Source organism: Leucopleurus acutus (assembly GCF_964270905.1).
Source record: "Leucopleurus acutus genome assembly, chromosome: 16".
NCBI classification, from domain to species: Eukaryota; Metazoa; Chordata; class Mammalia; order Artiodactyla; family Delphinidae; genus Leucopleurus; species Leucopleurus acutus.
The window spans coordinates 37,662,247-37,689,609 of NC_139158.1; the positions used below are offsets into that span (position 1 = coordinate 37,662,247).

At 58.2% G+C, this 27,363-nt stretch overlaps 2 protein-coding genes across 2 annotated transcripts in view; one reads left to right on the top strand and one right to left on the bottom strand.

The window, feature by feature from the left end:
* IFT140 (intraflagellar transport 140) overlaps positions 1-12,987 on the top strand; it is a gene marked incomplete at its 3' end in the record, with an annotated part of 69,790 nt that extends 56,803 nt beyond the window's left edge. The window contains exons 21-31 of the mRNA XM_082856184.1: positions 371-561; positions 851-946; positions 1,147-1,279; positions 1,355-1,498; positions 1,858-1,986; positions 2,065-2,247; positions 5,460-5,666; positions 5,846-6,058; positions 6,130-6,296; positions 7,617-7,758; positions 12,781-12,987. Of these exons, the coding sequence (XP_082712310.1) occupies positions 371-561; positions 851-946; positions 1,147-1,279; positions 1,355-1,498; positions 1,858-1,986; positions 2,065-2,247; positions 5,460-5,666; positions 5,846-6,058; positions 6,130-6,296; positions 7,617-7,758; positions 12,781-12,987 (1,812 nt within the window). The remainder of the gene's footprint in view (positions 1-370; positions 562-850; positions 947-1,146; positions 1,280-1,354; positions 1,499-1,857; positions 1,987-2,064; positions 2,248-5,459; positions 5,667-5,845; positions 6,059-6,129; positions 6,297-7,616; positions 7,759-12,780) is intronic.
* Positions 12,988-13,673: 686 nt separating this feature from the next.
* On the bottom strand, positions 13,674-26,476 carry TELO2 (telomere maintenance 2). Its single transcript, XM_082856255.1, has 21 exons — positions 26,415-26,476; positions 25,391-25,726; positions 24,600-24,877; positions 22,562-22,630; positions 22,219-22,366; positions 20,740-20,842; positions 20,500-20,568; positions 20,174-20,315; positions 19,948-20,084; positions 19,371-19,450; positions 19,049-19,150; positions 18,743-18,831; positions 18,559-18,650; positions 18,246-18,362; positions 18,064-18,135; positions 16,708-16,872; positions 16,168-16,259; positions 15,462-15,561; positions 15,220-15,284; positions 14,887-15,002; positions 13,674-14,109 (listed from the first exon to the last, which is right to left on the bottom strand). The coding sequence occupies exons 2-21, from the start codon at positions 25,723-25,725 to the stop codon at positions 14,003-14,005; spliced, it is 2,478 nt and encodes an 825-aa protein (XP_082712381.1). The 5' UTR covers position 25,726; positions 26,415-26,476; the 3' UTR covers positions 13,674-14,002.
* Between the last annotated feature and the right edge of the window lie 887 nt (positions 26,477-27,363).

Sequence of the window (27,363 nt, forward strand, 5' to 3'; positions counted from 1 at the left end):
GGAGCTCACGGCCCCTTGTACCCCTGTGGCCCAGAGAGGCCGATGGAAGTCGCAGGAGATGCAGGCGGAGTGGCCGGGCACAGCTCACTGTCGGGCTGGGGACAGTCGGGAGCAGACACCCACAGGTCTGATGGGGTCTGGGTGGAGCTCAGACCCACTGGCTGACGGGCAGGCCTGCCCTCTCCAGTGTCGTCTTGACCATCCCCGCCCATGCCCCAAAGTGTCCATCCCACCCAGGGTGTGTTGTGGTCTCAGTCGTGGGCGGGTTGATGGCCTGGCTGCCCTGCCGCCTGCCACGGTGGATCCCTGGTGACTTTTGGCTGCCGTTGGGGGCATCGTCGGCGCCAACAGGCACACTTCCTTCCCTCAGGAGGATGCGGAGCATCTGTACAAGAAATGCGGGCGCTACGACCTCCTCAATAGGCTCCTGCAGGCAGAGGGCCAGTGGCAGAGGGCCATTGAGGTGGCTGAGCGACACGACCGCGTGCACCTGCGCACCACCTACTACAATTACGCCCGGCACCTGGAGGCCAGCGGGGACTGCAGCCTGGCCCTCAGCTAGTGAGCACGGGCGGGCAGCCAGGACCTCTTGCCTCTGCTGCCCCAGTGAGGGGGCCTCGGAGGTTCTCAGAGGAAGATCCAGACCAGCACCATCTCGGTGGGAGGGCTTTGGGGGGGCCTGGGCTCTGTGCTTTAGGAGGACCTGCCAGGCTCTGGGTCTCTAGGCCGCAGCGCTGGTCGGGCCTGTGCCCCCCGGACAGTGCTAGTGGTGGAGCTTTTAGTCGGGTGCACAGGCCATTGAGCTGCAAGCTGAACCAGGGAGTGAGCGGCGCTTTCTCTTCTCCCGCAGCTACGAGAAATCAGACACGCACCGCTTCGAGGTGCCACGGATGCTGGCGGAGGACCTGCAGGCCCTGGAGCTATACATCAACAAGATGAAGGACAAGTGAGTGGCTGGGCCTGGGAGGCCTTCCCCCCAGAGCCTCACACGTGAACTGGTCCCCAGGGCACCGGGCGGGGGCCTCCCCCAGGGACCTCACTCGGGCTCATCCACCCAGCGTCCATGTCTCCTGGCTGCTGGTGTGGGACCCAGGGCTCACTTACGGCGGGAGAGGGGCCTGAGGGAGCGCATGCGGCTCTTCGCAGGACCCTGTGGAGGTGGTGGGCCCAGTACCTGGAGAGCCAGGCCGAGATGGATGCCGCACTTCGCTACTATGAGCTGGCGCACGACTACTTCTCTCTGGTCCGCGTTTACTGCTTCCAGGGCAATATCCAGAAGGTAGGAGCCCCGGAGGGAAGCGGGCTGCTTGGCAGAGGAGGCTGCACGCAAAACCCCTGTCCCTGGTGTCTCTAGGCCGCAGAGATAGCCAGCGAGACCGGGAACTGGGCGGCCTCCTACCACCTGGCCCGCCAGTACGAGAGCCAGGACGAGGTGCGGCAGGCCGTGCACTTCTACACACGCGCCCAGGCCTTCAACAATGCCATCCGCCTCTGTAAGGTGCGCGCCCAGCCCCTGCCAGCGCCTCCGGGTGGGGGAGGCTGCTTCCCACCTTCCGTTGAGAGAGTTTCAAACAGAAAGTTAGAGACTCATGTCGTGAGTGTCATACCCCTACCCAGGCAGGTGTCTACGTCTCACGCCTCACTCTGCCCAAGTGCGCTCAGGGACACTCCCTGCTATCCAGGCTCCTGAGCAGCAGGGAGGCTGTTCACGCCTCGTACTCAGTAGACCTACCTAGGAAGCCATCGGACGCTCTGCATCCATAAAAGTGTTCCAGCCCAGGGTCCCACTTCAAGAAAAGTCGAAAAGGCGGAGAGCCCTCATGTCAGGTAGTTCCCCAACGTTCTGTGCTCCCACAGGAGCACGGCCTGGATGACCAGCTTATGAATTTGGCCCTGCTGAGCTCCCCCAAGGACATGATCGAGGCCGCACGCTACTACGAGGAGAAGGGCGAGCAGATGGACCAGGCGGTCATGCTGTACCACAAGGTGAGGCCACCCGCTCCAGGCCCCGGGCACAGTGGGGCGCCCAGACGGTGCTGCTCAGAGCTCCCCCGCTGTCCACAGGCCGGCCACTTCTCCAAGGCCCTGGAGCTGGCCTTCGCCACACAGCAGTTTGTGGCCCTGCAGCTTGTGGCAGAGGACCTGGACGAGAAGTCAGACCCCGCCCTCCTGGCCCGCTGCTCCGATTTCTTCCTGGAGCACAGTCAGTACGAGAAGGCGGTGGAGCTGCTGCTAGCCGCCAAGAAGGTACGGGCCCTGCGGGCGGGCGGCCACCCTCACCAACCACGCTCACCAGGAAGGCCAGGCCGGCCTGTGCGGGACTCACCGCCTGTTTCCAGTCATAGCTAAGGAGTCCACTTTCTTCTGTGTGTGTGTTGTAAAGAGCACATAACGTGAAAGTTACCATCTTAGGGGTTTTTGAATGTACAACTCAGTGGTGTTAAGCACATTCACGTGTTCGTGCAGCTGATCTCCAAGACCCTACTGGTCTCGCAGAACTCAAACTCTTCCGTCCCCTGGCACGCACCCTCCGCCTTTCTGTCTCTCTGAGTGTGAGTCTAGGGACGTGTGTCAGCGGAGTCGCTTGTCTTTGCGACTGGCTTTTCGCCCGAGCGTAGAGTCCCCCAGGCCGTCCACGCTGCAGCGTGTGTTGGAAGGTCCCTGCTGTTTGAGACTGAACCGTATTCCTCTGCACGGACAGACCACACCTGGCTTGTCCAGCATCCACAGGTGGACGTTCGGGTTGCTTCTACCCTTTTTTTTTGGCCACACCAGCACAGCTTGTGGGATCTTAGTTCGCCAACTAGGGATGGAACCTGGGCCCTCGGCAGTGAGAGCGCAGCGTCCTAACCGCCAGGGAATTCTCTCTACCTTTTGACCGTTGTGAATGAGCATGAATGTGCGAACATCTCTTCAAGACCCTGCTTTCAGTTCTTTGGGGAATTTACCCAGAGAGGGAAGTGCTGGGTCACATGATAACTCTGCTCTAACATTCTGTGGAACCGCCACACTGTTTCCACGGCGGCTGAACCGTTTGATGCTCCCACCAGCAGAGCACCAGGGTCCCAGTTTCTCCACATCCTCCGCAACACTCCCTGTCTTCTAGTTTCTGATAGTAGCCGTCTTAATGGGTATGTGCACTAATCTTCCTTAAGGAGAAAAATTCCCCTTGATGGAAACTGAATGGAGATATAGAAAATGGTTAGTCACCCAGAATCAGCCTGTCCTAATTGGAAGATCTTTTTTCCTGCAGCCAGAATCACACGGGCAGTGTCGTCTCTCATTATGAGTGATAGGAGAATTCCTGAGCAAGTGAAAAGGCACACACACCACGTACTTGGTTAGAGAGACCTACTGACTGGCCTCCCTAAGGCCGCTTCAGACTGACTCTGACCCCAGGAAAAATACCACAGGGCTTCCTCTAGTTAGATAAGTGGATTCTGTAGTTTTACAGTGAAAACCAGATAAGCCAGAAGAGCCAAGAAAAATCTGGAAAGAAGAGTATAGCAAGAGGTGATTAAACCTCCCAGATCATAAACTATATCAGTGCTAGAATAATTGGGGTTTAGTGCGTGATCGGGCTTATAGATCAGTAGGAAATACTAGAAAATCCAGAAATAGAGCCACATACGGATGCACATTTACATGTGGTGAAGGAGCATCTCACAACAGTGGGGATGAGCCCTTCGGTGAATGGGGTTGACACAGCCAGGTGGCCACTTGGGAAAAGTGAAGTTAAACCCTTCTCACCCGCTGCGTCTGAGGAAACTGCAGGCAGGTCAGAGATCTAAGTGCATAGGGAGGCGGCCCAGTGCCACCAGAAGCCATATGTGTCTCGTATGACCTTGAAGGAGGGAAGGCATTTTCTAAATACAACTCAAAACCCAACAGCCATAGTGGGAAAGACTGATCAATTTGACCAAATACAAATTTGAAAATAGCACATGGAAAACACAGCATAAACAAAGCAAAGATGAATAATAAAATGGGAAAAAATGTATTCTACCTATATCCCGAAAGGCCAATCTTCTTAATATGTATAGAGTTTCTATAAACCAATAAGAAATCTACCAACAACTCAAGAGGAAGGACAAAGAATATGGTCAGTTTGTTTTAAAAAAAGGAAATCTGGATGGTTCCTGAATGTCCGATACACAGCCTCACTCATATCAGGGGAATACAGATCAGACGTGAGGAGATGCCATTGTTTGTGAATTAGGCTAGTAAAGTAAAAAGGCTAGAAAGCCCGCCAGGTTGTAGTGGGAAACAGTTGTGCTCAGGCTGCGGGTAGGAACATGGCAGTGGCGCCTGCCACAGGTGACAAGCACATCTTCCTTGGTCCAGTGCTTCCTATCGTCAGCAGTCATGCTAACAACACACTTATACATGAGTGAGTGGCATAGGCACAAGGACCTCCGCACCTGCAGGACCACCCTCTGAGTCTGGGCAGGATGCCCTGCAGGTTCCCAGCACAGCCGTCAGCAGGGCAAATCATCTCCAAGATATAGTTCTTTTTCTTCCCAAGACACATTCTTTTTTATTAATCCACAATGGGCTGTTTTATTTTTTTTTAATTTATTTTATTTTTGGCTGCGTTGAGTCTTCATTGTTGCGCACAGTGTTTCTCTAGTTGGGCGAGCGGGGGCTACTCTTCGTTGCGGTGCGCAGGCTTTTCATTGCGGTGTCTTTGTTGAGGAGCATGGGCCTAGGCGCGCAGGCTTCAGTAGTTGTGGCTCGCGGGCTCTAGAGCGCTCGGGCTTCAGTAGTTGCAGCGCGTGGTCTCAGTAGTTGTGGCGCACGGGCTTAGTTGCTCCACGGCGTGTGGGATCTTCCCGGACCAGGGCTCGATCCCACGTCCCCTGCATTGGCAGGCAGATTCTTTTTTTTTTTTTTTTTTGCGGTACACAGGCCTCTCACTGTTGTGGCCTCTCCCGTTGCGGAGCACAGGCTCCGGACGCGTAGGCTCAGCGGCCATGGCTCAGGGGCCCAGCTGCTCCGCGGCATGTGGGATCTTCCCGGACCGGGGCACGAACCCATGCCCCCTGCATCGGCAGGCGGACTCTCAACCACTGCGCCACCAGGGAAGCCCCGGCAGGCAGATTCTTAACCACTGAGCCACCAGGGAAGCCCCCCAAGACACGTTCTTAAGTGAAGAATATATAATTTTTCTTGAATTTTTAAGGAAAGTTAATTAAATTAATTAAACTCCTTACTTTGAAAACTTGAAAAGAATTATAGAAGGAAATTAGTTTCTGGTCTCCTTTTCCTCCCACAATGAATATAACTTCCTTTTGGGCTGCACGTTTCCTTGGTTGCCTCTAGAGTATCAATAGCAAGAGAAGGTCACGTGCCCCCACCTGGCCGCACTGTTCCCCCCACCCCCACCCCAGGAGGCGGGGAGGTGTGGCTCTCCCCCAGGCCACAGGTGACTGCCCCTTGGTTTCTGTGGCCCTTCCCAGTATCACGAAGCCCTGCAGCTCTGCCTGGAGCAGAACTTGACCATCACTGAGGAGATGGCTGAAAAGATGACGGTGTCCAAGGACTGCAAGGAGCTGTCTGAAGAGTCCCGGCGTGAGCTGCTGGAGCAGATTGCCAGCTGCTGCATGCGCCAGGGCAACTACCACCTGGCCACCAAGAAGTACACGCAGGCAGGGGACAGGCTGAAGGTGAGTGCGGCCCGGCGCATGGGTGCCCTGTGGGATGAGCTTCTGGGCAGGGTTCCGAGGGCGCCTGCCAAGACTTTGCAGCCCAGAGCTCGCTTGTCCTGAAGACACACCTGCAGCGTCGGGCGGGAGCTCTGTCCACCTTGCCAGGAAGGGGCCAGCCCGGCTCTTTCTCTGTCCAGGCCATGAGAGCACTGCTCAAGTCTGGGGACACTGAGAAAATTGTGTTCTTTGCGGGCGTCTCGAGGCAAAAGGAGATCTACATCATGGCAGCCAACTACCTGCAGTCCCTGGACTGGCGGAAGGACCCGGAGATCATGAAGAGCATCATCAGCTTCTACACCAAGGGCCGGGCCCTGGACCTCCTGGCCGGCTTCTACGATGCCTGTGCCCAGGTACCGACCCCCCACTTCCAGGGGCCCCGGGTGGGTGGAGGACCCATGGGTCCTGACGCCTCCTCCTGCAGGTAGAGATCGACGAGTACCAGAACTACGACAAGGCCCACGGGGCACTGACTGAGGCCTACAAGTGCCTGTCTAAGGCCAAGGCCAGGAGCCCACTGGACCAGGAGGCCAGGCTGGCGCAGCTGCAGAGCAAAATGGCACTGGTGAAGCGCTTCATGCAGGCCCGCAGGTGCGTCAGCCGTGGGGCAGCATGGCACTTCCAATGGACATTCTTCTAAGGAACTCCTTGGACAGCTGGACGGGAAGGGCAGGGTGTGCCATTGCTCTATGCACGTCGGGGCTCCTCTGGTTCCTGCAGAACCGGGCCGACTCTTGGGAGGTTGTTCCAGAAACAGCCGAGACCTTTGAGGGAGGAAAGTGGTGGTTGGGGGAGGCAGGTTGGTGTCAGGAGAGGCTGTGTCTGAGGGGAGCCCAGAGCCTGCTCAGGTGCGTGCAGGGGTCCAGCAGGTGGTTCTGGGGAGGGGGCCCGTGGGGTGGAGGCTCGGGCAGCACGCCGCCTGTTTTAGGACAGGCCACAAATCCAAATGTGTATGGGGTCTTAGTTTTTACTTACTGGCAGCTAGTCCAGTGCTTCCAAGACCCCTGTGTGGACAGCAGGGCTCAGCTCCTGCCAAACCAATGAAAGCACTTTGCTTATCTGAGAAGAGGCTTTCCAAAGACTTCCAAAAACATTTTGAATGCTGTTTATGGAGTGGGGCTCTTTGAAGGGTGCTCCCCCACTCAGATGTGTAGCTTCAGGAACGGCAGGGCTGCAGGAGGGAGGGGGCTCAGCCACAGGGCAGGGTGCTTGGACAGAGGGAGGGGAATGCGGGGGCCAGAGGGCCAGCCTGTGGGGGACTCACAGGGCCTCCTGGTCCCACCCCCGCCTGCACGCACCGCACCAGGCACTGCGGAGACCCTGGGCGTCACTGCGTTGGCCTTTGCCTGGGCTGCCCTCCCTGATGCTTCCCCACAGTGACGCACCCCCTCCATGCCCTCACCTCTCTGCCCCAGGCTGCTCCCTGGGCGGGACTGGCATTGACAGGCCGTGCCCTCCAGAGTCTAGTGCAGCACCAGTACCAGCCCTGCAAGCGGTCAATACGTTTTGTTAAAACAAATTAGTGAATTTATGAATTGACTCAATAAAGAATTAATTTAGTTCACGGGAATTACCTTCTCAAAAGCTGCATCCTTGGGCTTCCCTGGTGGTGCAGTGGTTGAGAGTCCGCCTGCCGATGCAGGGGACACGGGTTCGTGCCCCGGTCCGGGAAGATCCCACATGCCGCGGAGTAGCTGGGCCCGTGAGCCATGGCCGCTGAGCCTGTGCGTCCGGAGCCTGTGCTCCACAATGGGAGAGGCCACCACAGTGAGAGGCCCGCGTACCGCAAAAAAACAAAAACGAAAACAAAACAAACAAAAAAGCTGCATCCTCCAGGCCGAGAGCCTGCCCTAACCCCTGACGTGTAGCCGTGCCCTGGGTTGGGGCTCAGAATGTCCCTGCTCCCAGCAGGACATACACCGAGGACCCCAAGGAGTCGGTCAGGCAGTGCAAGCTGCTCCTGGAGGAGCCGGACCTGGACAGCACCGTCCGCGTCGGGGACGTATACGGCTTCCTGGTTGAGCGCCACGTGCAGATGGAGGACCTGCAGACGGTGAGGCCGCACCTGGGGCTGATGGGGTTGCGGGGTGATGGGGGTATCCCGGCTGCAGAGCCCCCTGCGGAGCTCGCAGTGGGGGAGGCACCTCCCCAAGTTTTGATTTTCTTTTTGACTTTTCAGCCTTTCTTATTTTGAAATAATTTCAAACTGAGAAGTTACAAGAATAATAGAACCCAACCCTTTACCAGATTCATTTTTTTTAACATTTTGCCACATTTATGTATTCATTCTATGTTTTAAATTTTCTATTTTATACATAAAATGGGTATTTTCTGAGCCATTTGACAGACACAGACATCCTTTCCTGTCCCTTCACTCCTCAGTTTGCTAATAACACTTGGGGTGCCCACCTCCTGGAGTTGAGAGAGTGTATGTAAGATGGGTGTCACTTCCTTAAATGTAGGATAGAATGTGTAAGTGAACCCACTGGTCCTGGAGCTTTCTTTGTGGAAGGGTTTTGATAATTCAGTTTAACAGAGCAGTTCTCAAACATTTTGGTCTTGGGACCCCTTTACGCTGGGGAAGTTATTGAGGACCCTAAGAGCTTTATGTGGGTTATATCTACAAATATTTACTGTATTAGAAAATAAGCTAATAAATTTGTAAAATATTTGTTAATTTACTTAACAATAAAATAAACCCACTACATGGTAACATAAGTAACATTTTCATTTAAAATAACTGTATTTTTCAAAACAAAGACATTTAGTGAGAAAAGTAACTTTGTTTTACATTGTTGCAAATCTCTTTAATGTCTGACGTAATACAGGACAGCCAGACTCTCCATGTCTGCTTCTGCATTCAATGTGGTAAAATAAGTTTTCACTGAAATATGAAATCTGTGATGAAAACGCAGCTTCACCCCAATGTGTAGGTGAGAAGGGGAGGACCTTGTAGCAGCCCTGTCAAGTATTCGCGGGTCTTAGACACCACACCACACTCCACAAGTGGTGTTTCCTAAGTTAGTTGCAATGAGCAATCTGAAACCATGTCAGCATGCTTTTTGTACTTGTTACCTTAAAACCCGTTGGTCTACCTTCCATCTTTTACACATACATGATTTTGTAACATCATGGTGGTCGTTTGGAAAATACTGGTTCACTGGGTTGTGCAAATGTCAAAACATTTCATTACACACAAGAAATCCTGTTGGCAGCGATCTCATCAGGAAAGTCCAAGTATTGAGTGGACACGCAGCTGGTGGTGGCTGCGATGTAGGTAGGTGTGTGGTGGTGTCTCACTGTGGTTGTAACACACCCTGTCTGCGTGGCTGGTGGCAAGCCCCTGCTCAGGTCCCCTCCTGCAAGTGCTCACACTGCCCCTTGCTTCATTGGGTGTTGGTCTTCTTATTGAGTGTGGCCTGGACGTTGTCTGCATCAGATGTGCGAGCTGCCGTGTTTTCTCCCCGTTTGTAGGGAGTTCCCTTTCATCCCTTGCCCTCCCCCTCCTTCTGGACTCCAGCCACTTGTATATATTGGCCCCTGGCTCAACTGATTCTTTTTCCCAGAATTTTTCCTATTTTCATTTGGGGCGGTTGCTTTGCTGTTGCTGCAAGTTGACTGTCTTCCTTCTGCAGAGTCCGCTCTGGTATTGCTCCTTCCGTAGTTTCACCTCCAGTGGGTCTGAACCGGCTCTCCTCCCTCCGTCTCCTGTGTCTCTTTATTCTGCTACTTTTTCCTCTGCCTTACTGAGCACGTGAAATATTTACTACTGTAAAGTCCTCGGCTCCATGTCAATTCCGGTTGTCCCTATTGGTCGATTCTTCTCTTTGTTATGGTTCATATTTTCCTGCTTTGCAGGTCTGCAATTATTTATTGGATTCCAGACACTGTAAATGTTTTAGGTTGTCAAGTGCTGGAGTCTGTGTGTGTGTTCTTTTCAATATTGTTGAGTTTTCTCCTGGGATAAGGGTAAGTTACTTCGAAACAAATTTGATCCTTTTGTGACTGTATTTGGGAAATCTGTAATTATTTTTCCTTCAAATATTTTTTTTCTGCCTTATTCTCTCTTTCTGGGTCTCCAGTTAAGTGTTAGGCCTTTTCATATTAAGTGGATACACATTTGTAATTGATGTTCATTGTTATTAATCTTTTCTTCCTATTACTTGAATTAGGTAACATAACTATCTTCAAATATACTGACTCTCTCTGGCTATCTTCAATCCGCTGTTAACCTGTCCAGCAGATTTTTCATTTTAGATTTTGTATTTTTCTGTTCTAGAATTTACACTTAGTTCTTTTTTTTTAGTTTTCTGCTAAAATTTCCTATTTGTTGATTCATTAAGAATGAACACTTTATACTCCTGAGCATAGTTGTAATTGCTGCTCCAAAGTCTGTGCCACTAATTCAAACATCTGGACATGTTGAGTTGGTCTCCATTATTTGTCTTTTCTCTTGAGTATAGGTCAGGTTTTCCTGTTTCTTTTTATGTCCAGCAGTTTTTTGTATCCCGGACATCGTGGATAGCACATTGTAGAGACCCTGGCTTCTGCTATGTCTTCTTTCTGTCCTGCTTTCCTTAGGCAGCCATCTTTGTTGAGCTCAGAGTGTAAGCCCCCCCACCGTGGTGGGCAGCGGGGCTCTCTGCTCAGTACGTGGCTTTGCTCAGGCTCCTTGGCATGTGGCTGGTCCCCACCACATGCAGAGCCAGAGTCAAGCAGAGGTCAGGGCAGAGCCCACACTCAGAATCTGTCTGCTCCACGACTGTCTTCCCCATTTCCTCACATGCCAGCTGCTGTGGTGGATGCAGTTCTGATTCTGGTTCTTTTGGCCAGTTTCTTTGTGCCTTTTACTTCCCCCAGTGGCCCTGACTGGGCCTCCCCGAGGCAGAAGTTACAACAAGCAGAAAACTCACCCAAGTGTCGGCTCCCCCTGCCCACCTGCCCACGGTTGTTCTCCAGAGCCTTTTGCATTTTGCCCAGTTTGTCCTTGTCGTTTGGGAGGGGGACTGGTCTAATGTGAGTTACCCTGCCCTCACCAGAAGCCTCTGTCCTCGTTCTTTTCGGTCTTCGTCCTCTGAAACCAGCAGCAGAACCCCACCTGGCTGCATTTTCCCTTCATGTTTTAAAGGACAGCACACAGACTGTGCTATAGTCCACGTGCTCTGCCCACGGCCTGTCCCTCGCAGGTAGTTCCTGGTGAGGCTGCAGTGACCCCGAGGGACCCCCGCTTTCCTTTCCCAAGTGCTGGCAAACCCAGGATTGACAACTCATTCAGAAGCGTTGCCAGTGGGCCAGGCTGGCCTCACGGGGCGCAGTTCCCAGATTCCCAGGAAAGCCAAGCGTCCGTGGCCCAGGTCTGGGGGGTCAGCACCATGAACTCAGACTTCCCGGCCAACTTGCTCACATCCTCCCGGCCCTGCCACTTCCACTCACCGACCCCTTTTGTTGTTGGGGAAACAGCTCTAAAGTGAATCCCAACAGGTTCCCACTTTTTTGGAGAATAAAACAAAAGTGGACTGCAGAGATGCTCAGACCACTGAATCCTCAAAATTAACAGAAAAATCACATTTCAAGTATTTCACCAAATTCTTTGTTGTCTCAAGCCTTGTTTGAAGCCCGTAGGATTTAGTAATTTTAAATTTTAAAAAATCTATAAATACATTGAGAAAGGATAGGCCTGCATGAGTTTCCTCCCCGGGTGTGGGCAGGGGACACAGAAGCCCCCACTGCTGCTCCAGGGTCTCCCCGTCCCTGGGACGTCCCTCCCGCTCGGTCCTCATGGCCCCATCCTGAGTCCAATCCTGACAGACTGCCGACCCTCCTTCTGGAGACGCTGCTTCCCTTGCCCCCAGTACGCCTGGCTGTGTTGTTCCTCGCCCCCAGGTGTTCTCTCTGGCTTCCCCGCCGACTCCCACCCCCTCCCCTCTGCGTAGGCTCCCCAACCCAAACCCCACGGCTGCCCAACTCCCTCTACCCTTGCTGGGCCGGGCTTCTCACCGAAGCGCCCAGTGGCCTGGCTTGGTCCTCCCTTGTACCTGTGTCCTGTGTGCCCAGCACGGCTCACAGCTGGCCCTCAGCAGACACCGAGGGGCGTCCCTGGTGCCTGGGTATCTCCTTCCATCGTTGGAGGGCTCCTGGGCACTTGCACGCTGCATCCCCCATCCCTCCAAACACCCTATTTTATCTTTATGATCTTTATTGTTTATATCAGAGTTATATCTGTCTGAAATAAGATCAGTCTAAAATTTTATCATCTTTAAGAAATGCTAAGATGTGATTATTTCCTCATAAAGTCAAAAAGCTCCTGGAAATTTTGTTCATATTCTGAATTGATACTCAGTGTACCCGTAGAAGCCACGTGAGGCCCTGTTCCAGCTCCTTGTGCTTGCACATGACCCTCCCTGTGGGTGAGCAGGTGGAGCAGGTGTAAGGAGGTGTGGGTGGGTGCAGGCAGGTGAAGCAGGTGTAAGCACACCCGTCCTGCCTCAGACCCCACCCCAAGCTGCTGTGCGGCCCCCATGCCCCCCCCCCCAACATATTCCCACTGGTAGGACCAGAGGAAGTCCTACAGGAAAACCACTGACAATCCCATAGTTCACCAGCCCTGGGCCAAGGACCACGCACACATGAGACTCACTAACCACAGGCCAATTAACTGGGGTAAATTGGAGGCCTGGTCAAAATACACAAGACAAACCATTTGTATGTTGCTGCCAGCCCTCTGGCCCAACAAGCACACACCCCAGAGTGAATGAAACAAACGGGAGACATGAATCCATCCTTTCCTCGAGGTCTCACTGTGTGTATCCAGGGTGGGCGGACCCTCTGGGACGTGGTCCCCAGACACACAGGGTCCTGGTAACAGGCTGCCCATGGGACTCCCTGGGGGATCTCACAGCACTGACCACCGGAGCCTGAGCCTCGCTGTCCGCAGATGACACCAACGCTTGGGAAGGCCGGGAGGCCACCCGAGCCCCTTTACCAAAGATGTCCCTCCCCTATTCACTCTGCCCCCGGGCTGGGCCCCTTGTTCCCACTGTGCGCTGACCGGTCACGGCTGTTGTGTGTGACCCAGGCCTACAAGTACCTGGAGGAGATGCGGAAGAGAGTGCCCTCCGCCAACGTGTCGTACTACGTGAGCCAGTGCACTGTGGACGCCGTGCACCAGGGCCTGGGCATCCCTCTGATGTGCACCATGCCGGAGCAGATGCGCCACAACAACATGGAGGATCACAAGGAGATGGACGAGGAGGTGATGGAGGAGGTGGAGAATGGCCCCTGAGGGCCTGCCGCTGCCCAGGCTCTTCTGGGACTTGCCAGTCATTATCAGTAGCAGGAGCCTGACGTTCCTGGTGAAAGTTTTGTGTCTGAGTCCGTAGGCAGAGCTGTGGGAAAATGCGCTAGCCTCCGAGGGGCATCAGGGGGAGGGTCTCTAAGCCACCCCTTCTGAGTCCCTGACCCCTGCAGGGTTTTGTTTTAGCCCCTTGGCAGTCAAGGGAGTTGGTTCATTTTTCCCATGACATTCCCCCAAGTACAGGGTGTAAAGCCTAAGAAACTGAGGGTGTCCCCATATTCCCACCCCCCCACTCCTGGCACCCACACAGGTTGCCCAGCAGTGCATCTGACTGGTTCCCACAGGACACCCCATCCTGACCACCGGGAGACAACGGTTGGCACTGGGCTGCAGCGGGAGGCTCTGTCCATCTAGGCCATGCCCTTTCCGTCACCAGCTCCCACCATAAGGGGCCAATCAGGGACAGCACCATGATGGGGGCCGGGGGGGCTGCCTCATGCTTTCCCACCCCCACCTCCACCCACCAGCTGCCGAAATTCTCCAAATAAAGTCTGTTTTCTCAGAGGCCCGTGTCCCCTTCCTGCCCCCATTTCCATGTCTCCCCTTCAGGGGGCCGTGTGTGGGCACCAGGCTCCCTGCAGGAGTGAGAACCATAAAGAGCTCCTGCACCTCTTTTATTTTTCCTTTTCTGTTGTTCTTAAAGTCCCTGGCCTTTTCGGTGAGGAAGGGGTGGGGGCACATTGCTAAGAAGCCCCCAGGCCCAGTGGCCCCAGCTCTGCAGTCTACAGGCTGCACGGAGGCACCGGGCTGAGCAGCCATCCTGGAGCCCAAGCCTCAGAGGCCACATCCCAGTCCCAGTCTGTGGGGGGCAGAACCCGAGGCCCTGATGCAGAGTCTTCGCTGAGCCGCAGACACTCCAGGCTGTACCAGCTGCACCTCCGCCCCACGTGCTGGCCCCCAGCCCACACTCTTCCAGTGGGACGTGCCTTCCGAGGGTCGGGGGCTAAGGAGAGGAGAGCAGGAGGAGCTTATCTCGGAGCTTCTCCAGAAGCAGTAGTGCCTTCACCGCCAGCAGCCTGCAGTCCTTGTCTGGGTCCTTCTCAGCCACGTCTGCAAAGAGAGAAATGGAAGCGTGGGCAGCGTCACAGCACTGAGCGGGCCAGCCCTCTTCAGCTGCTCTCATTTGAGGCCTCCTGAATGAGCCCCGCGTGGCACCAGAATCTCCTCAGACGCCGGCAAAGGGCTCCTTAGCACCTGGGGCTAGGAGCCCGGCCGAGGAGGCACCTGCACCCACAGCACAAGGCCCCGAGCCATCCCAACACACCGAATGCAGATGTGCTCAGACACCCATGTGGGGGGGGCTGGCCTGCAGGAGCCTAGGAGGCTCATGGGCTGCCTCGCCGGGCAGGGTTGGCAGAAAGGGAGAGAAAGGCCGCCATCAGAACCACCGGGCCTGCCAGTGTGGACGCAGATGAGCTGCGAGCCCTGAGGGTGGACACGGGCACGGTGGCTCTGAGGGCCATGGCTCAAGTGCCCACAGGTGGGGGTACTACTGGCCACAGAGACTTTTTAAAAAGAGCACGTGTGTGGGGAAGGGGTGGCCGCCAGAGAAAATGTGGCAAAATGCCAATCACCACTGTAACTCTGCTGAGGATGGAACTTTCCAGCATATACAGGTGCCACCCCCACATCTGGGCGCCTTCCCTGCAGGACTCCCCAAAGTCAAAGTGACCCGACAGCAGCCATGTCCCCACCCCCACACTGAGGACACTCAGCACACAAACGGGAGCCACATGACGCTCATGCTGGGCTGGGGACTGGGCCATGCTGCCCACGAGCTGACGGCCTCCCGCCGCCTGGCCACGGTGACCCCGGCCTAGCACTCACCTCCCAGCCAGGACCGGGCCTCCAGCAGCTCGTCCAGCAGGTCTGCCAGCAGCCGCTCAGCCGGAACGCTGAGGAGGACGGCGGAGACAGCAGACAGCAAGCCCTGGCGCACATAGCTGCGGAGAAGGCAGGAGCCTGAGCCGTGAGGAGCCGCAGCCTGGCGCCCTCCACCCACGCCAGGGAAGCCCTGCCAGCCCTTCCTGCTGCAGGAGCGCCCAGCCAGGCTGCCTCTGGGCCACCCCGGAAGCCGCCACCCACCTCCCACTGTCCACTTTCCAGCAGGATTCAGGACCCTCACCCCACCCGACTCCCCTCAGCCCTGTAGCTACTCACGCATCACCATGGAAACGAAGGGCCCACACGAACTCCAGCAGGGCCTTGCCCATGGGCACAGCCACCTGAAACAGCAGAAGCCAGTAGGCAGGGGTCCTGGCACACAGCAGTCCCCGCCTCAGACCCCATCCTCGGGTCCAAACACTCCTGTCCCAAGGCAAGGCCCACAGGGGGACAGAACATGGCACAGACCCCACAGGAGGTGAGCCATCAGATGCCAGAGGAACGGGGTCCCAGCTCACCGTGGTGTTCACAGCCAGGTACATCAGGGCCCCTAAGGTGTGGGCCAGTCTCCCAAGAACCAACTGGTCATCTCCCAAAAGGTCGAAAGTCACTAGAGGCCTACAACACAGAACCCAGTGAATGGTGCAGGCCAGGCACTCGGGGCCGGCTCCCCAACCTCGTGGGCCACCAAGGGCACCCCAAGCCCCTGGACGCCCCTCCTCACTGCCTGTCCCCACATGGCACCCAGAGCCACAAGAAGGTGTTGGACAGACTCCCCGTCACTTTGCAAGGCCACCTGGTCAAGCCCGGGCCTGGATCAGGAAGCAGGACCGCTGCCTGCAGGGCCTCTGCAGCAAAGGGCTCCAGGCCCTTCCCTCTGTCCACAGAGCCTTGCACCCACGTGGCGATGGCTGGGGGATATCTGCACCCCGCTCGGGCTGAGGCAGGACAAGGATGCGCACGGGGGCGGCAGGGCACGCCGGGTCGAGGCACCAGGGTGAGGCTCTGGCCCTGGCCCCACCATGAACCCAGCATCCAGAGATAGCGGACACCCTGACGCCTAATGCCCTCACGTCACTTGATTTAAGCTACAAACAATCACAGCCGAGTTCCTGACCCCCCTGAACCCAAATCCCACCTTAGCCCCCACCCTAGGGACCCTCCCACCCACGGATGCCAGGGCTCCTGTTCCCCAAATCACAGGCCTCCAGAAAACTCTCTCACCTGTCAAAATGTTGAAGGAGGGGGAAGAAGAAGTAGCCAGCCACCGAGTTGAACTCGTTGGGGCCAACGGCTGGTGCCCGCCCCGCAGAGCCCTGCCAAACACACGTGCTCACAAGGCGCCAGGCAGGGCACAGGGCACAGCCTTGCCTGGAGACCTCACACCAGGGACACTCGGGGACACGTGGGAGGGGTGGTCCTGAGCACCAGAGGAGCAGGCACCACCCCCCACCCCTGGTGATGACTGAGAATGTCTCCAGACATGGCCCAACGTCCCAGGAGAGCACATTCAGCCCCGGCCTAGAGGGACCCCAATGACCCAGCACACGCCAGGCCAGTTGTTGCCGACAGAGAACCCTCAGGGCTGTTTTCACACGTTTTAACGCTGCATTCACGTTTTAAAGTCACTTCAGTGTGATGCCCTAACAGCATGTGTCACATCACTCAGTTTGTACCAAAAACCCTCCCTTCACAGGACACTGTGGTCACTGTCCCCTCGGGGCAGAGGTCCCACCCAAGAGGCCACCCCAGGGCCTGGCTGACCTTGGAAAACCGCCGGGTCTTACGTCTGACGCGCTCCTCCACCACCGCCCGCCAGGCCGGGACCACAGCACCACCAGGCTGGGAGCCGGGGTCTGGGGAGCCCCGCTGGGGAGACTTCCCAAGGCGCCCCGGCCGAGACAGCTCCTGGGCGGCCAGAGTCAGGACCTAGAAGAGAGGAGACACCCGGGGTAGCCGCCATCCCACTGGGGAAGGATGACATCTTCCAAATTTCAAGGTGAATCGGGCCCTCGAAGGCCCCAGCAGTCCTCAGGGGGGAGGTTCTGGGAACCCCATGCTAGTCAGTTAGAGTCCCTTAGGCTCGCTTCACTTTGTCGGGTGACAGAAAGGAGGTGGGCGTGCTCCCTGCTGACGAGCCTGAAACCTTTGGTCACTTCTCCCGAAGCCCATCCAATCCCGCCACCCCCACCTCTCAGGATAAGGGAAGGAACCCCAGCCCAGGCCATATGTGAACGGAGCCGGACCCGGAGGCCACACGTGCAACCTCGTTTTTAGGAAGCACCCAGGACAAGCAGATGCACAGACAGAGCAGACTGACTGCGGGGCTGGGGGTGGGGAGGGAGCATCTTGGGTTCTTTTGAGGGTGACATGGGACGTCCTGAAAGCAGGTGGACGTGATGGTCACATGATGTCGGGAAAGTACCAAACGCCCCTGAACTGTAAACACAGAAACGCTGAACTTTTTTTCAGCTTTGTCTTAGTCTCTGTGTCACTGTGACGAACACACGTGGTGTATCGTTCACCATGGTAATCGTTGTTCAGCGCGGCTCAGCGGCACCAGGTAAACTCATGGTGCCGCCGTCACCACCAGCACCTCCAGAACCTTCTCATCCTCCCAAACTGAACCTCTGTCCCATTAAACCCTGACTCCCCACCCCTCCCTCAGCCCCTGGCACCCACCATCTGCTCTCTTCCTGTGAATCCGATGGCTGCAGGGACCTCACGTAAGTGGAATCGTACGCTATTTGTCCTTTTGAGTCTGGTTTATTTCCCTGAGCACGGTGTCAGAATTTCGTTCTTTTTTAAGACCAAGTAATATTCCACTGTATGAACCCACCACGTTCTGCTTATTTTAAGACTGAATTTTACGGTGTGTGCGTCATACCTCAGTAACGCTGTTATCTAAAACAAAGAATGCAGCCCCTGAAGCCCATGCTCTGTCAAGAAAACATCAGACAGACGCTGGTCCCAGCCTCTCAGGTCTGGCAACAAGGGGCTTGGGGAGGCCTGTGGTCCCATCCCTATAGATTCTGGCAAATGCTTGCTCCCCCTCCAGGGGCTTTGCACCAGGCCTGCCAGTCCAGCCCTGATGAGTGGGACAGAGGCCCAGGCACTTACGTCCAGAATGTCCATGCGCTGCCGGAGGCTGTAGTTGAGGGCGTAGAACTGTGCGGTCAGGTACTCCGCCACCTAGGCCGGGCGGACGAGAGGCCTCTGAGGACCACAATCCCGGAGACAGGGCCCCAGCACAGCCCCTGCTGGGGGCACAACCCGGGCTCCACTCAGCCGCGGGGACTCACCCGAGCTGGGTCTGTGACTGTGAGGGCCACCAGGGCCCTCTGGCGCAGCCCCTCGAACCCCGCCACGGCTGTCTTCTCCTCCAGGTGCAGCAGCACCTTGGCCAGCTCCACGCTCACCTGCGCACAGGGTTAGGGTGCTCGACAGAAGGGGCCTGTCTTGAGGAGCCTGGGCTGCGCCCCCCGCCCCCCACCCCGGCAGAGGCCCCGCTGCCAAGGCCCATGTGGGCCACATGGGGCTCCCTGAAGACACATGCCCTTGCCAAGCCATCACCCACCTCCTGCGACCCTGACAGCCCAGCCCTCATGCGCTCACCTCCTGAGTGGCAGCCGGGCTCCTGAAGATCAGCCCCTCGAGGGCCCACAGGGCCGCCTCCCAGCGTTCCCAGTCCTCGGACCCAGTCAGAGCTGCCCAGAACCCACATGGTGCCTGAGTGAGGCGGAGCCGGCGGGCAGGGTGGGCAGCATGCGGGGGACCCGGGGCAGGGGCGGGGGCATACCTTCCAAGCAGCCCCGCACATACGAGGGCGCCTTGCTGCTTCTCTGCTCCCTGTCTACCGACATGTCGTAGGGGACAAACTCATCATCGCTGAGGAAGAAGAACAGACACGCAGACCTGCCTGTCACCCGGGACTCACCCCCAGTCCCTGAAGCTTTGGGAATGGCTGCCGGCCTGAGAGTCCCGTGGGCTGATTTCCAGGTGGGAGGAGGACTCGTGAGGCAGAGGGAACCGGCGCCGCAGGGCCCACACCCTGAGGTGGGCCCCGCCAGGACCCTCGCACTCTCCCCCGTGGGGCTGCCCCCACCTGTCCAGCTCGGAGTCGGAGCCCTCAGGCCCAGTCTGGGGTCCACTGCGGTCCACAGTCTCTCTGTCAGGAGTCTCTCCACTGACCGGAGCGAAAGACGGGCTTTGGGGACAGAGAAGGATCCCTCAGGGGTGCCCCACAAGTCTCTCATCCCAGAACCCATGCTTCCCGAGGAAGCGCTCTCACCGCCCCCGCCCTCATCTTAGCTTCTGCCTCAGCGATAGCAGGACAGGAGTAACAGGTGTGCAGCAGCCACCCCACCTGGCCCACCATGCCCAGAGCTCCAGGTGGGGACCAGGGATCGGGGCACAGAGACCCTCACCCCGCCTCTGAGGGGCCGTCAGCCGCGGGCCGGGGCATGGCCAAAGCCAGCATCTCGCGGGTCAGCTCATCCTCTTCATACTGCAACGCAGATGTGCTGGAGTTGGCTGGGACGGGAGCAGTGGGAGTGGTACAGCTGGGCCCCTGCGAGGCTCTCCCATCACAGCCCGCAGTCTGCGCTTCTGGCCTCTGGCAGCCAACGGTCTTTCAAGAGCAACTGTCCAGGTTTCCCCCTCTGCAGAGGGTGGCACTTGGGGGGCTGAAGGCTGGAGGGCCTGGGAATCCCCCAGACACAGAGCAGATGTGGCACCGTCTCCAAGGACATCCCAGAGGGCTCGGCAGATGGAGGGGAGGCCTGAGAGTCCCGTCTAGAGAATCCACCTGGGGACACGTGCTCAGGCACCAGCTGAGGGGCTGCGCCTCCCCTCCCCGCCCAGCCGCGGCCTCAGCAGGGCCACCAGGGCCAACCTGACACCAAGCACAGATCTCTGTGGTCCTGGACACAGGCAGGCAGGGTGATATTGGGGCAGGAGTGTCGGCAGCTCAGGGAGAGCATGGCAGGCGCAGCCTTTGCTCACCTGGAACTTCAGGGGAGGCCCCTCGGGGTGGATCCGGGCGCTGGCCACCTCAGCCACGATCATGCCCAAGCGGCGCACAGGGGGTAGGCTGCTGTCCAGGCGGCTCTTCACTCCCTCCATCAGGCTGGCCAACAACTCTGAAAGCACCGATGTGCATGGACTGAGCTGGGGGGAGGATGGGGCTCCGGCGGGGGCAGTGGGGATGGGGCACCCACAGCATGCTCACCGTCCCGGCTGTCCCGGAGCTCTGCCTCCCCCAGGTGTGCCAGGCAGATGAGGATGGCCTTGCTGACGTAGCGCTGCTGCACCAGGGGCACATGGCGGATGGCACTGCTGCTGCCCCACGTCTCCAGGAGCTCCTTCAGCGCCTGGTGGGTGGTAGGCTCGGTCTGGCAGACAGCCCCCGCCTCCCCAACGCATCCCGGAACCTCGTGGGCCTTGGTGCCCATGTCCCCACAGCCCCAGAGAGGCTCCAGCCAGCGCCCTCCACCCCAGGCAGGAATGCTCTCCCGCAGGGACTGAGGGTCCCTTACCTGCACAGGCAGCGCTTACCTGCATGAGGAGTGAGCGCCGCTGGCTGTCCATGGCCAGGTAGCCCAGCAGGCTCTGCAGCATGGGCATCTGCGACAGAGCCGGCGTCCTCTTACCGTCTGCCAGGCAGACACCACCCGCCCGGCCCGGGGAGCCCAGGGGCGGGACGAGTCTGGGCTGAAGGACAGCGACATGTCCGGGCAGCCGAGCACTGCTCCAGCCCCGCCTGCCGCAGCTACCACCCCCGGCCGGCACCCTCACCGTGCAGCTGTACTGTAGGAATAGCAGCTTGCGGGTCATTACAAACTGGGCCTTCTTACTCTTTGTCACCACATTCCCCAGCAGCCGTGAGAGGACTTCAGGCCTGCGAGGCATAGCGGTGGGGAGAGAGAGAAGCACAACTCCGAATCCCATGGATCCGCACTGGACCCCCGGGCTCCGCGCTAACCACCAGGGAGCCGCGCAGGTGCTTCAGCCCTGAGTCAGTCCTAACTCTCCCTCCTCCCAGTAAATGTGGAAACCAGGGAGCCCAGCGACTAGACACAAGAGGACATCCCTTGCCTGCCCCGACCAGTCCAGGTGAAATGCTCTGCCTAGACCAGGGCAGCCAGCTTTCTCTGTGAAGGGCCAGGCTGACAGGCCATCAGGCTCTGTAGAGACACGGTAGCTGAGAGCAGCGACGGCAGGTAGGTACACGGCTGAGTGTGGCTGTTTGCTGATAAAACTTTACTTACAAAAACACAGTAAGCCATATTCGACCCAAAGGCCGTAGTCTGCAGATCCCAATCTAGACTGAGACCCCTGCTTCCTTTAGCGAGTGAGAGCTCAACACACGCTCACGCCAGCACGGAAGGAGGTGAGGCTGTGTTCCCCTCCTCGTCCCTCAAATCAAAGACGTGAAGGTTAAAAGAAAAAGAAAAAACAAGAAAACTGATAAAGTCGAAGAGAAAGACCCAGGCAAAGTGACCTACAGCCCTGGGGCAGACAGCACGACAGCCCCGGTGACAGAGAAGGCTGAGCCCTACCCAGTGACCCACGGTATGCTGGGCTCACAGGGCAGTTAGGACGTCTCAGAGAAGCCAAACCAGTGGTGCGGCCAGGACAGACCCAAGCCTGTGTTAAGGTGGGGGCCCCCCCTCACGAGGAGCCTTCACACAGGCGAGTAAAAGACTCGATCAGATGGTTCGTGATGCCTTCAAAACACACACCCTCAGCCAGGATCAAAGAAATGTGAAGTCAAACAGGGAAGAAATGTCTTTGGCAGAGAAACAGGCCCTTCATGCCGGGAGATGGTCTGAAGGAACGTCGATGACAACCAAGCGACCCAGCACTGCCCTTTCAGGAACATGGCCCGCAGACCCCCTTGCTCACAGACACAGAGGTGGACGGGCACACAGGAAAGTCACCACAGCCACCAGGTGGGAGGAAGCTGTGTTCCCCGCACACCCTCCTGCATGATTTGGGTTTTCTGAGAACAGGGACCCTCAGGCTGCAGAGAAGCTGCAGCCTCCGTCTCGGTCCAGCCAGGTGTGGACTGGGGGGCCCAGCCCAGCCGTCAGGAGTGGGAAAGATGGGCTTTTGCACAGCCAAACTCTACAAAATGACCGGCCACCAGACAAAGGGGCCACCGCCCACGTCCCGTGAGTGTTGACCCCACATAGGCAGGAGTCGTTTGGATCCCCACTGCCCGCCCTCCTGGGGGAGAAGCGTTTGCAGCAGGAAGGATGCCTTACTTCTTACCCTGGGGCAGCCTCCACGAACCCCTTCAGCACGGCCTCCATGGCCCAGTCGGGCACGCGCTCCACCAGGCACCAGCAGACCCGCTGCCAGAGGCAGCTGCCCTGGGTGAGCACCGTCAGCCGGGGCACAAGCACGCCCAGGACCTCCTCTGAGGGGAAGCACACAGGGGCCCTGAGCCCAGGGGCCATGGGGCGTCCAGTGTCTGCAGCCCACAGGCCCACCTGTCACAGAGCCAAGCCCCTACCCAGGGGCCCAGCAGGGCCAGACCCAGGCAAGGGGACCTCAGCAACTCCCTGCACCCCTCCCGGGACGTGCCACAGCTTCTCCCACGACGAACACTCACTCTGTCTCCCGTGGACGCAGGCTTTCCCCAGGACCTGAGACAGGAAGGAGACGGAGCAGTCCAGGCCACCTGGGACAGGAAGGAGACGGTGGTAAGGCCATCAACGTGCACCTGGCTGAGCAGAGACAGACCTTGTTCCAGGCAGATCCCACGTTGTAAAACTGCCAACTTGTTCAGTCTAATTCCAACCGCACCAGCATTGTTTCCAACTCAAAGAGCCAATGAAAATAATCATTTAAAAAGCATTATGTTCACAGTGATCCTACAAAGCAGGGACCACTGCGGGGCACCAGGAGGCGGCAGCACCAGAGGGGCCCAGTGAAGAGGAGGGGCTCTAAGCGCCACAGGGAGGAAATGAGGACGGAGGAACAAGGAGAGGGTGGGTGGCGGCAGCAGCCCCAGAGGAGCCAGGGGTGATGGGACCGACCAGGAGACAGATGGCCCCGCGCATGATGGAAACGCAGTATCTGAGATCTAAAGATGGGCGTTTGGGATCCTGCCAAGACAGAATTCAACGCAGCCACTCACAGGATGAAGGGGACATTGCTCCGGAGGCATTCAGGACACCCGGGCAGGCCGCCCCTCCCAGCCAGAGCAGGGGCTGGGCGGCCCAGCTGGAACCCCGCTTGGACACTTGGGCTGGAGAAACGCAGGCGCACACCTCCCCCGGAGTGATTCCCTCACCCAAGACAGTAATGCTCAAGGACACAGCAGGGCAAGCAGGGGTGTGCAAACACAAGGGGGCCCCACAGAGCAGCACAGGCCTCACCCCTGCGGCCCCCTGCCGAGTGCCACCTGGCCGTCTCCCAGGGCAGCCACTCGCCATGTGCGGTTAACCGTGGGCAGACAGGCGACCCCTCACGACCCGCGTCCACGAAGGCAGAACAGTCTGCGAGATGTGGGCACAACTCCAGCCCCAAGGACACAATACTTAGGTCTATTTCTCTCAACACCCGTGAGGACCACCGGCCTGCATCAGCCACCACTCTGAGCGCCGGGTCGGCGGTGCGCACAAGCCCCAGCCCACAGCTCACTCGGGGGGGGGGGGGGGGGGGGAGTCGGACAACACGGCGGGGCCCCTCTGAGCACCGTAGAGGATGGTCAGTTCCAGGGAGAGGACAAGCCAGCAGCTACGACACTAAACAGGGTGACCAGAAAGGCAGCCCTGAGAAGAGGCACTTGAGGCCAGAGCATGGGGCATCCCAAACAGGAACGCCCGCCAGTCCAGAGCTGGGAGGAGGCGGGAGCAGAGATGCTGGAAGGTTCTGAGTGTGGCTCATGGTAACAGCATCATGCAGTTGCTCAGCTCAGACAAGACAGGAGGGCACGTGGGAGACTGTGGTAAGAATCCAGGCGAGATGAGGGACTCGGGCCGGGGTGGGGGCAGTGCAGGGGCCGGGGCCGCAGGGAAGGCAGGGCCTCACTGGGGGAAAGGGCAGTGGCTCGGACAGCCCGCCCGCTGTTCACCACCTGACGCCCACCCCCACTCAGGCCGCCATGGCCCCTGGCTTCTCTCGGCTCTTGGAACACACACGTGGGGAAGCCACGTCCCTAATGCTCCAGAGACCATGATTAGTGGAGAGGGTGGGCAGGAAGCTGCTCCCATGGCCCCCAGGTACAGAGAGCTCCCTCAGAGTCGGCCCCCAGCACCGCCACCAGACACCAGAGCACCGAGGTCCTCCACCCACGATGACAAGGCCATGGGCACCGCAGCCGGCAGCCACCTTGGACGGACCCTCCTCACAGCAAGAGCTTTTTGGTTTCCAGACTGTGGACGTTCCCTTATTCTGAGTGAGGGGCCGGGCGGTGAGCAGCCCCACCTGGACATCCAACCAAGGACTGCAGGGCTTACGGGTCAGCTCCACCTCCCAGGCAGCAGAGCTGTGGGTGAAACTTCACGGCTGGGTGGCTGCCGCCCCAGACATGTGATAACGTCTGACTGGATGATGGCACTGCCAGAGATGGCAAAGTCCCCGGAGCCCTGGGAGGGAGGGAGGGGACGATGGCCTGAGGAGGCTATTAGAAGAGGGGCTCTCACCTCGGAGAGAGTCCACGACCACCTGCAGCACCCGCAGGACTTCCTCGCCCAGCAGAGGGAAGTAGTTCTGAGGGAGGAATGTGGCCAGGTTCTCCCGCTGCAGACGGTTGCCCAGGCGATCGGGCAGGCCCACCACCTTGGTGAGAAGTGTCTCCTGGAGCAGGGGGAAGGCTGGCCCTGCCTGCTGCCGACACTGCCCCTCCATCACAGCGGCCATCCTGCCCACGCTCAGGAACCTGGCCAGCAGTTGCGCCATCTTCATCAGACAGAAGCTGGGGCTGAACCAAGAGCAGGTGTAAACAGCCTCGCTTCCTAGGAGGGGCATGAAAGCCTGCCAACCCCACGCACCTTCCCCACCTTGGAATCACCTGACCCACTGACTTCCACAGCAACTGCTGAAAATCCAGCTTCCCAATGACACAGCTTCCCCGCAAGGACCGTGGTGGGCTTGATGTTGAGGGAATGAGTTTGCTGGGGTGCCTCACACAGAGCTGGGGGCCACAGAGTTAAGGGGCCCCAGGAGGATGGCCACGCCCACTGCCTACCTAGACCACCTAAGCCCGGATGCAAACACTCCTGCTGCCCCCTGGCCCACATGGCAAGACAGAGGGCTAGGGCCTTCCCATCGCAGGAGATTAACGCAACCCGCTTTTAGTTCAGTGCTCTGACATGCACAGGTTTTATTCTCTCACCTTTCAGGATGCCAAACTCTCACAGAATTTGGAGAACCTGTTGGTTCGAAATCCTTCAGGTGTTAAAGCAACCCCATAATCAGACCCAGCCCAGCTCACCTGGCAGCACCCTCGATGGACTCCATCAGCACCAGGAAGGCTTGGTCAGCCGGGCCCTCCAGGAAGAAGCTGGCCCACAGCTCCTCCATTTGGCCGTCAGGCAGCAGCTCCAGCCAGTCGGGGCTCAGCTTGCTGACCAGACATCTGAGAAAGGTGGAAAAGTGGATCCTGACAAACTCCTCCTGCTCCTCAGGGAGGGCTGGATTCTCCGTTGCACCAAGATAGCGCTTCAGGGACCCCAGGGTACAGAAGATGCGGCCCCCATCCTCAGAAGATGAAAGGATGTGAACAGCCTCCCAGACGGTGAGCCGGACGGCAGAGACCTCAGGATCCATCCTGGAGTTCACAGGAAAGGCACGTGAGAAAGGAAGTCCAGGGACCTGTCATCATCCACGTGGGACTCAGTCTCGGATAAGGAAGCACTTTTCACATATTCTCAGAAAGCCCGCTCTCCCGCCCTCGAGGAGGGAAGGTTTCATGGTCCAAGGCTTCCATGGTGCCCTCTGCAGAAGGGCAACCACGCCCCAGGAACCCATGTCTGGAGACACCTTAGATGTCACAACCGGAGGTGCTACTCTGCCTCTAATGGGTGGCTGAGGCCAGGGATGCTGGTAAACATCCCATATACCCCATTACGCAGGACAGCCCCCAAAACAGGAGTATCCAAACCCAAATGTCAAGGGAGCTGAGGTTGGGAGACCCATCAGCACTTCTAACTCCCTGACGTATCCACCTGTGGTTCACCTTGCCAAGCTCCCTTCCTTCCCAGAAACCAAAACCATCTGCAGGTTGCATTTACTTCGGGTCGGGCGCCCCTGCAGCACGAGCGCCGTTAAGTAGACACCTGTCTGTCACCAGTGCACCCAGCCACTAGGTCGGGATGCACTAGGGGCCCAAGAAGTGTCCCCACTGGCCTGGGCCTCCTCGCCCAGCCCGGTCCACGCGCGCTCCTTCTCGGGGTGTGGAGACCGGCTAGCGATCGCCCGGCCCCGCGCCCGCTCCCCAGCGTGCGCCCGGAGCCCACCTAGTGGCGCGGCGGGCAGCGGTCCTCGGGGGACGGGATGGGGTGTCGGGGCGGGCGGGGACCTCCGGACGGGCAGCGGTCACAGGGAAGCGCGCACCCGCCGGGTCCGCAGAGTCGCCACGGCGCGCTGCGTCCCGCTCACTCCGCCAATACCGACCCGTCGCCGATTCGTCACAGCCCCCGCGGCCCAGCTCTGCGCTCGGTTCGCGGTCCAGCTCACGCGGCCGCAGAGCAAAAGTTCCCAGGGCCCTGGTAGAGCTGGTGCTGAATTTTTTGAGCCTGTGGCGCCGGTACTAGGGGCAGCTGTTGACGAATCTGCGGCGAACCTGCGAGCCGGAAGACGCGCGGGACAGGCGGCTGTATCTGCGCCTGCGCTGGGGCGGGGCAATGGGGGCGGGGCCCTAGTGGGCGTGGTTCCTGGTGGGCGGGGCAGTGTGCTTTGGGCTGCGCGGCAGGTGGCTTGGAGTCCAGCACTTCTGCGCCCGCCTGCCTTCCCTCAGCCTCCGCGTCGGTCTTCCCGGAGTGACCTCCTCCCGCCCTTCCCCCGCTCGCGAGCCCCAATCTCTCCTGCGCTCACACGTGCGTGCCTCCACAAACTCCTACTGGGCACCAAACGCGTGTGCGGCCTCGCCGCCCGCCCAGAGGTATGGCCCGCTCTCCGCAGACCACGACCTTTGCAGGGAAACGGGCCACAGACTAGGAAGAAGTCGCAACTGGGGTGATTTCGGGTATTGATGGATGTCCTGGGACAGGTGCTTCACCGTTCAGCACGGTAGCCATCAGCCACCGGGTCAGTTCCTTGGTTGCACTGTCCACGTGTCAAGGGCTCGTTAGCCACCTGACACAATGCACAGCGTAGATATAGGACCTTCAGTCTTGGCAGAACCTTGGGGAGCGATCTGGGAAGACTTCTCAAAGAGGTACTATTTCAGCCCAGAAGGCCGTTGAG

Bases quoted from the DNA above. Each gene is read 5' to 3' on its own strand.
- TELO2 (XM_082856255.1), bottom strand. From the start codon at position 25,725: ATGGATCCTGAGGTCTCTGCCGTCCGGCTCACCGTCTGGGAGGCTGTT. The intron at 22,367-22,561 runs GTGAGTGTTCGT...GCTTCCCCTCAG, and splicing joins CTGCGTCCACGGGAGACAGA to AGGAGGTCCTGGGCGTGCTT. The intron at 18,136-18,245 runs GTGAGTCCCCGC...CGCCCGGCCTAG, and splicing joins CAGTCACAGACCCAGCTCGG to GTGGCGGAGTACCTGACCGC.